Source organism: Numenius arquata, chromosome 3, assembly GCF_964106895.1.
Source record: "Numenius arquata chromosome 3, bNumArq3.hap1.1, whole genome shotgun sequence".
NCBI classification, from domain to species: Eukaryota; Metazoa; Chordata; class Aves; order Charadriiformes; family Scolopacidae; genus Numenius; species Numenius arquata.
Window position 1 is genome coordinate 73022560 of NC_133578.1, and position 9430 is coordinate 73031989.

A 9430-nucleotide genomic window follows, 5' to 3' on the forward strand; every position below is an offset into this window, starting at 1 on the left:
GATGCCCAGACCTACAACTTCTAGTTAACAGGACAATCTTTCTTCAAAACTTCTTAGGACTTTATCCCACTATTTTTAATACGTAAGGTTTTCTACCAGCCAAAAAAATTCCTCTACAGAAATAATATAGTGGTTTTGTATATACTGTCACCTCAGTACAAGTTCTGGGAATGTTGTCTCTTCTGCTCATTTTACAAGCAACTTGCAAAAGACAAAGATCAGCTCCACTTTTTCTGAGAATTACCTTATTTGAAATGCAGCATAATAATCCATCTTCCTAAATTATGAACTGTGTCTTAGAAGAAGCCAATCATGTTGCAATTATTATGCAACCAAATTAATGCTAGTCTTACTAACTGAGTAACAGAGGCGATTAACTCTATGTATCTAGCCCTAATCATAAGTTATTAACCTTAGTATTTTACAATAAATTGCTTGGTGAGAAGTCTCTTTTAAGATACAAAAGAAGTTCAGTAGCTTCAATTAGTCTTCAAATCATATGACGGTAATTACTCTGTCCCATATAACTTCTTAACATACTTTCATTCAATATATCAACCCAGTTGCCACACTCTGTGAAATTTCACTTCAACTTTAGAAGTTACAGGAAAATATATGCTTATTTATCCTAAGCAGACATCTGCAACTACAGCAGCAAAGGCATATACTCTCCGTTATAAGCATAGAGAGCGTGCCTCCTTCTTCCATCAATTTAATATAGAATATTTGTGCTTTTTAAGCAGTTAGTTGCACACTGTCTGGGAGGTCATGATACATTATATAAAAAAAAAAATTAAAAAGGGATGGAGATTATATAAAAGACAGTAAGGGGACATTCTTTGCCTTTAGCCCTTTAGAAATTTCCACCCATTCTAGAAAAAGCCGTTTCATTTGCCTCTCTATCTCAATAACATTACCCTTTTTTTTTTATTTCATTCTTTAAACTCATTATTGCTGACAGTCTCAAAACCAACAAAGTAGCCAAAGTTATTCTACCAGATGTTGTCATATGCCCTCTCTGCATTCAGAGAACCTTCACCTCCACCCTGAAGAGAATTATACAACATAGCACCCTGGATAAAACAGAAACTGGACTCAGTTGAAGAAGGTCCTTTCTAGGCCTTTATCTCCCCGTTATGACCTAACGCAATACTTTTGGGAAGTATTAGGGAATCTGTCGCTGCAAGAGAGAACATGCTACAGTATAAACCTTTTATTGCAACCCAAGTACTAAAATGCAATAGATTACCATTTCACATCTAAAGACTTAGGCTTGAAAGCACAGGTTAGTTTAATAAACTGATTTTAGTTCAACCACATTTCATGATCCTGAATCTCTGCAAAGTAGAACACAGAAGCAGAGATGCATCAGGCTTCATGAAAAGTCCCTGTGCCGAGACGCTCAGGTACGCTATGGACATGGATTTAACTCAGTCAAGGACAACTCCTTTCTCCAATACAACTGATCTTTACTTGGGATTACGTAAATTTCTCCTTTCTGTTACAAAACTCAAAGATATTTAAAAAAAAAAAAAAAAGAATCCAGGCATTAGCAGTATTTCCTTATTCAGCCATGCAAAGTACTAAACTGAATATAAATATCTTTTAATTCAGATTGCTTATGTTATTTGTATATAAATCCTAAATTTTAAGCAATCAGGAGTACTAACTCCACAGCAAAATAGAAAGTTGAAAAACTTTCTTACTATTGAATGGAAAGAGGAAAGATTAGTCTATCTAACACCTTTTCTTTGAGCTGTTAAGTGCCACAAACATTTAAAGTATATCCATTGATCTAGACTTACTGGAAAACCACTAGGTTTCCATACCTGAACCAGTGCTTAACTCTGGATAAAACCCTATTTTTTACAGATCCAGGGTCATACAACTTCCATTTTGCAAAGGATTCAAGCATCACCCTAAATCTGTTTCAACTCTTCAGTGTAAAAGCATAAAATATCTTCTTGGATATGGACAAATGCATTACCTGTCATTTGAGCTGCTCACCAGTTCAGAGCTTCACAGGAAATATTTAGCCACAGGCTACAACACAGCCACTGCTCATAAATAAGTAATTTATGTCAGGAACTGGCTTCCAAAATACAATTTGGAAGCATACTATTTAGGAGACACAATTGAACAGCATAATTAATTCTGATTTTGAGATTCATGACCAAAACTTGTAGCTTTCCTAACTAATTGGAACAGGAAATCCTGGTGATTGCATTCAACTAACATTCATCTAAACTGAGTAATTAAAGCTGAGATTCTAAGAGGGCTGATCTAGTCTACAAGAACTTACCGCCCATGCAGAGTATGAAAAACAATAAAATAATCATTTTTACTGCTAATGAAAGTTGAATAGTGCAGGGATTAACCGCAACACTGAAAGAGCAGCTTGAGTAGGGAACAACATTGGATAAGCAAGTCCAAGCAAGCTCAACTTGTTCTATTCACCAGCAAAGAGGACCGGGAGCAGGGGAGAAAGGTACTGTTGGCCCTTCGAGCAACCAGAGATAATCTAATGGAGGGCTTCAAACTAATTAAAAACTTAGAATATTTTCTTCTAATATATCACATTCTTATACAGAGATTCTAAGGCTAGGACTAATTATGCAGGCAGAGCTGATTATCATCATCAGGCGGCTTCCCAAGCCTACCTGGGCAGCTCTAGACACCCAGCCTGGATACTTTTGAGTCTTTTCTGAGCTTTTTCACACAATAACCACCACTGGCATCCCTAGTACTACAGGACAGATGTGAAAGACACTATTGCCACACATACTAGGTATTTTGATAGGGCTTCCACACCTCTATCCTTCCTAAGACAAAAGGAAGGTGGCTGCTTCTGTCCTTTTGTTTTGACTCTGCTGTCTGCAGTCAAATCCCATTTTCCACCTGCCCGTAGCTAGCGAGCCAGAATTCCTAATCCCTAATCCAAGAACTATGTAACACTCAAATCTGAAAAGATGAGCATGTGAATGATTAGGAAGGAAAAATGTGACGTGGAAAAAAAAAAAACAAACAACAAAACAAACAAACAACAAAACAAACAAACAACAAAACAAACAAACAACAAAACAAACAAACAACAAAACAAACAAACAACAAAACAAACAAACAACAAAACAAACAAACAACAAAACAAACAAACAACAAAACAAACAAACAACAAAACAAACAAACAACAAAACAAACAAACAACAAAACAAACAAACAACAAAACAAACAAACAACAAAACAAACTATTACATACACAAAACCAAAGAGAACAGTTGTGAGATGAATGGTAGCAAAACAAGACAAGTCAAGAATATCAAATAATTAAATAAAAACAAAAAACAAGGAAAGATGCTGGACTCAGTCACCAAAATATATGGTCACTGTTTCAAGGAATGAAAAAGACAGAGGCTTAGGGGGAAAAAAAACACAGTAAGTAGGATTAGTCAAATACTACTCCACACGACATAAAATTATTTTTCAACACAGTTAATTGAATTTCTTTATCAATACTCTGTATCTACAAACCATTTGAAGCTTTCCAGCAAAAAGTTTCTTTATAGCAGAATCTGTCAAACCTTTCCTTCCTACTATTTGATTAGCCTCATAAATTATATATATATATATATAAACTCAAAACATTGAATGTGTTTTGAGTCTATATATTAAATTAATTAAGAAATTAAATTCTCTCAAATTACAGCAGAGATACACAATAAGACAGTAACAAATTACACTTTGTCCTTTCTAATAGGCTTGCTGTAAAGGCTAGCAATTGCCACATATATTTTTTCAAGACCCACGAGCTGACAAAAATAGCTGCTTACCTACTATCTGTGTCCAGACCTACAAAATCCTTCTTCTCAAAAGGAACGCAGAGGAGCGGGATCTTGTCTCCAGACTTATCAGTGGCTCTGTCAAGCCGCTTAGACTCCAAGACTATGAAGAGGGATTCGATAAAATCTTCTATTCTCTTCTCCACAGTTTCACATTCATCATAACTGGGATAGAACGCCACATCTGTGCGGGGTTGTTCAGCGATCTCTCCTTGAAGCCCAAAGACAAACAACCGGGAATCGTAGAGAGTAGAACCATACATTTCCTTCTGAAGATGGAATTTTTCAAAAGTCTGAGGCCATTCCTTTGCAGAAGAACAGTCTGTGATAGTTATCAGCCCCACAACTTTCCGGTGTGTCTGAAAATCCCCCCATTCGTTGTTCTCTGGGGGATAATGGTGCCTGTAACGGATGTACAACACACGCTGAGAGTCACGCACGTTAACTTGACTCACTGCTGAAATTCGCTTGTAGATCCTGAAAAAGCTCTCTTCGGGTACAATGCCGATCGGCTGCACCACAACCAGGAGAGTCTGATGGTCCTCAGCACACTGCATGTAGTCGGGAACACTCATTTTGCATCAACTGCTAGTAAGAGAAAAGAGTGTATTATTTTTTAACATTCAGAAGTACATTCGTTGCTGAATCCAACCAGGCCTTCGATGCTAAACACTTCTGCATCCCGTATATATGTGCTACAATACTAATACTTTCCTTCATCATTTTACTAAATCTTCAATCATGCAGCCTACTGATGAAGTTACACGGTGCACAATGACTGTTCTTAGTCACGTATCAGTATGACCACAAACAAAAAACTGTAAATTAGGTTTTTCCAAGCAAATCTGTTACCCATTCACTGTGCAGCTACGCAAGCCGACCTCACAGACGGGGCAGCAGAGTCTCTCCCTGCCACAGCCCCAGATTAAACGCTTGCTAAGGCACCACCTCAGAAGGGATGTCCTTTGGGACTCGGGCTCTCCAGCCCATCTCCACACCACTCCTTGGGGAAACACACAAAACTGTGTGAGGTGGGATGTAAACAGACCCCACATCGGAATGACCAAACTTTACACAGCTGTCAGCGCTCGCATAAGGCTGGGAAGAGGAAAATCAGGTGCAGAAAACATTTGTTTTTGAGAAAAAGTGACCTTGTCATTTTCTCAAAACACAGGGCGGGTTCATCAGAAGGACCATGCAATGTTTTCCGCTTTTTTATTTAAATATTTAGACTTCCTTCTCCCCTGAGCTGTCTGAAATTGACTACTGGACTGCAGCTGTGTCTCTGAAATGAAGATGTGCATCCCCAAGCCCCCGCATCTCCCCCCTGAGGCCTCTCGGGCCACCACAGATCCCTTGGCGGATTCTAGCTCCAAAGGACGCTATAAAACGTACATACCACCCAAAAAAAAAAAAAAAAAAAAAGAAAGAAAAAGAAAGATAAAAGAAGCAAACCACAAGGCAGCACAGCTTTAGCCCGACACAACTTGGTTTTACCAAACAGAAGGAAGAAAAAGAGAACCGGGGAGCGCAGGTGGCAGCGCAGCAGCCGTTTGAGGATGGCGGGGGGGGGTCGGGGGGGGTGGTTTCCTCAGAACTACCGGCAGCGCGGAGGCCGGAGGATGTAAAGCCCCTCTGCCCCCGCACCGCCCAACTCCAGCGAGGCAGCGACCGGCCCCCGCCGCCCGCCCCGCCTCAGCGGGAGGCCGCGTCCCGCCACAGCGGGCGGAGCGCTGAGGAAGGCAGGGGGCTGAGGGGAGGCGAGAGGAGCTGGGCTGCGGGGGGGGGGGGGGGGGGGGAAGGTGGCAGCGGAGCGGCCGTGGGGGCTGAGGGAAAGGCAGAGCCTCTCGGGGGGGGGGTGGGTGACGGCCACCTCAGTGCCCGGGGGCGGTAAGGCGGGGATGGGGAGGGGGGCACTCACAGCCGGGACAGGAACCGCCCCCCGCCGCCTCCTGCTGCCGGACGCGCGGGGCGGAACTGACGGCAATGGGCGCGCGGCCCGGCCCCGCCCCGCCCCGCCGGGGGAGGGCAGCGCGTGCGCAAAGGGGCGGAAGGGGAGGGGGGGGGGGGGGGCAGTGATGGCGGCCGGTCTGAGGGGATGTTTCCTCAGGAATCCTGCTTGTGTCTGAAAACTGAAAACTTCGGGGGCTCTAACGCTTAGCAGTAGCCAGAAGCGAGCCTCCCGTCAGCATTTCCAAATCCTGAGACTGGTCTTTGGCGTCTTGTAGATTAAAGGGCAAAAATCCGGAAGAGTCTGAGAAGCACGGGCCTCACGTTGAGGTGCTTTTCTAGAGGAGGATACGGGAACCTCATGAGGTTGAACAAGGCCAAGTGAGGGCCTTGCACTTGGGTCGGGGCAACCCCTGGTCTCAGCAGAGGCTGGGCGATGGAGGGATGGAGAGCAGCCCTGCCGAGAAGGATTTGGGGGTACTGGTGGAAGAAAAGCTGGACGTGAGCCTGCAACATGCGCTGGCAAGCCCAGAAAGCCAACCGTGTCCTGGGCTGCATCCCTGCAACGTGGCCAGCAGGGCGAGGGGGTTCTTCTGCCCCTCTGCTCTGCTCTGGTGAGACCCCACCTGGAGTGCTGCATCCAGCTCTGGAGCCCTCAGCACAAGAAAGACATGGACCTGTTGGAGCGGGTCCAGCAGAGAGCCACAAAGATGATCAGAGGGCTGGAACACCTCCCCTATGAAGACATGCTGAGAAAGTTGGCTTTGATCAGCCTGGGGAAGATAAGGCTCTGGGGAGACCTCACAGCACCTTCCAGTAGTTAAAGGGGGTTTATAGGAAAGATGGAGAGAACATTTTTACCTGGTCCATAGTGACAAGGGGTCAACAATTTTAAACTGAAAGAGGGTAGGTTTAGATCGGACTTAAGGAAGAAACGAGGGTGGTGAGACACTGGCCCAGGTCGCCCAGAGAAGCTGTGGCTGCCCCATCCCTGGAAGTGTTCAAGGCCAGGCTGGATGGGGCTTTGAGCAACCTGGTCTAGTGGGAGGTGTCCCTGCCCAGGGCAGGGGGGTTGGAACTCGATGATCTTCAAGGTCCCTTCCAACACAAAGCGTTCTATGATTCTATGACATCCAGGTTACATCAGCAGTTCTCCCTGAGCGTGACATCTCATATCACAGAATTTGCCGAATACCTTTGAACTTGCTCCTGACATCCAGCAGTATTTAAATGAAAAGTAAACATTTTATTCCACTAAACTACCAATGTCGGAAACCAGTCCTTAGGTTTGGTGAAGAAAACAAAACGCTGGCACACCTCATCGCAGCAGCTCTCTATGACAGATTCTCAGAGTATCCTCTGGTCTTCACTCGGGCAAGAGCTGACAGGACACGTCTGCAATTTGTCACCTCTGGGCCCCAAATAACATCCTTCCAGCGTTGTTTTCCAAATGGAAATCTCTTCAGTGGTGACAAGTCTCTCCATATTTGCCTCGCTTCCCATTTGAGATCCCACTACATATGACTGCACCTTTAGGGACTTTCTGTAAGCCAAAATCTTGATCATCAATTGAACTATGCTATTAAATTACGAGACAGTCTGATAAAGCATTTGCTGTTGACAGTGGGAAATTCTTCATCCAGTAGCCCAAAGAGCGTTGCCATCTCATTTATCAACAGATAGCTCATGTAAGTGCTGCAAATGTATCCCTTCCCCCCCAAAACTGGGAAAAATTACATTACCTCTGAGCTTCGAAAGTGTAAAAGTCTTTAGTTTTTCTAAAACATAAATTTCAGAAGTAGTTATACAAACATTTGGGGGATATTAAAAAATACAGTCAATTACCGTCTTTAGATAGACACTGTCATTTACTTGGATTACTGGCCATGTGGTTCCCTCAAAGGTCACTATCACACAGACCTTGTAACAAGTGTAACGGGGAGGGGGGTAGATTACAGAGCCTGGGAAGGGTCACTTGGATCACAAGCCTACCTCCAACACACAATTATTATATCTAAATGTAGGCAAATGAATGGTGTTATCCCATTTTAGAAGAAGAATTACTTTCATAACATGGTAAGCACATATTTATCAATGATGGGTCAGAAACTTCATCGAAAATAAATGAAAAGGCACCGTTTTAAAGAGAGACGCCCGAGAATTAGGTGTGTGCCTTTAAAACACACAAAATTTACTGGCTTTAGAAATGCATGCGAAAACACAAGAGACTTACAGCAAACTGACTTCTTTGGACGTTGCTGGTCTGCCCGCTATGGGGAGAGCTGGAAATCAAAGTTCAGCAACCAGACTCTTCTTCTATAATTTCATTTCATTTATATATATATATATACACACACATATAGAGAGATATATATGCTTTTTCATATATATATATATCTATCTATCCCTGTGTCCTGGTTTAACCCCAGCCGGCAAGTAGTGTTAAGACATATTAGCTGTTTAGCTTAAATAAGTAATAGAATAAATTACTTAGGGTTATAATATGGTGTGATTTATGCTCTTTGCTTAACTTTACTTAGCCTGAGCAGCTAGATTTGCTGAAGCCTTCAGGCTGCAATAGAGTTAATTTTCCTTAGTGATTTTCCTAGCAGCTGGTACAGTGCTGTGTTTAGTCTTTTAGTATAAGAAAAGATAACAAGTTGATGTTTTGGTAGTATTTTCCCTAAGTTTGGGACTTTTCGGCTCCCCATGTTCTGCCAGCGAGCGCAGGTGCCCAAGAAGCGTAAACCAGAAGATAAGGAGGCTCCAACGCCAGCAGAGACGGCAAATCAGCAAGACAAGAGCAGCCAAGGGCCTGCCTGGGTACAGGCCTATTTACACAACGAAGTAAAAAATATAAGATTACTACAGGGAAGCTCACAAGTGTCAGGAACAAGAAACAAATCTTCACTGTGGGACAAGAATAGCATCTCTGGTCACTCCTTTATTAGACCTAATTGAGTTAGAGAGCTCAAAAACACCTGCACTGAGCAGTTTCTTACTCAGGTTTGCAGAGCACAGCAAAAAGGACTCCTCTCGCGCGGACCGGTGAGCCAGGTGAGAGTAGGAGAGGAGAGCCCGAGATGTGATGCTGCTCTGCATCAGGCTGTAATTAGGACAAACAGTCCCTATCCTGAGCAGGGCATATTAGTTTTAAGGCAAACTGTTGTTTTGAATTTACCCGAGGAGAGATTTATTTTACCTGTGTTCGCAGTCAGGTTTAACGAAGATTTCTTAATAACACCACCAATGCAGTTCTGATTCAAGAGAAATAATTCCAGTATGAACTGCTCTACGGATTTGTTTGTTTTAATTAGGAACAGGTTCGATTCCATTACTGCTACGACATTAATTTTACAATTTCAAAATGTATTTTAAAAAAAAGCGGCATTATTAAATATCCGTAATACTGCAATATCATGGTATTTTCAGAGTTGTGTGCGCACCCACCTTATGCTATACAGATAAATTGATTGTCTCCCGCAAACTGAAGCTGTGTTAGCAGCCTTAAGTTTGCTGTGCTCCTACTCCTGTTCTCCATCAGTTGAAAGCCGTCATCTGCCCAGCTTGGTACTGAAGAAGACAGCGTTGTCCCACACGTGGCCTTTCAGGGAGCACTGCACGGCAAAGAGGAAACATCTGAT

The 9430-nt window shown here is 43.0% G+C and overlaps 1 protein-coding gene across 1 annotated transcript in view; it reads right to left on the reverse strand.

Annotated features, from left to right (window-relative positions):
• The window catches only part of TRAPPC9 (trafficking protein particle complex subunit 9), a 489725-nt gene extending 485314 nt beyond the window's left edge, over window positions 1–4411 (reverse strand). The window contains exon 1 of the mRNA XM_074144728.1: window positions 3828–4411. Coding sequence (XP_074000829.1) covers window positions 3828–4411 — 584 coding nt within the window. The remainder of the gene's footprint in view (window positions 1–3827) is intronic.
• Window positions 4412–9430: the final 5019 nt, after the last annotated feature.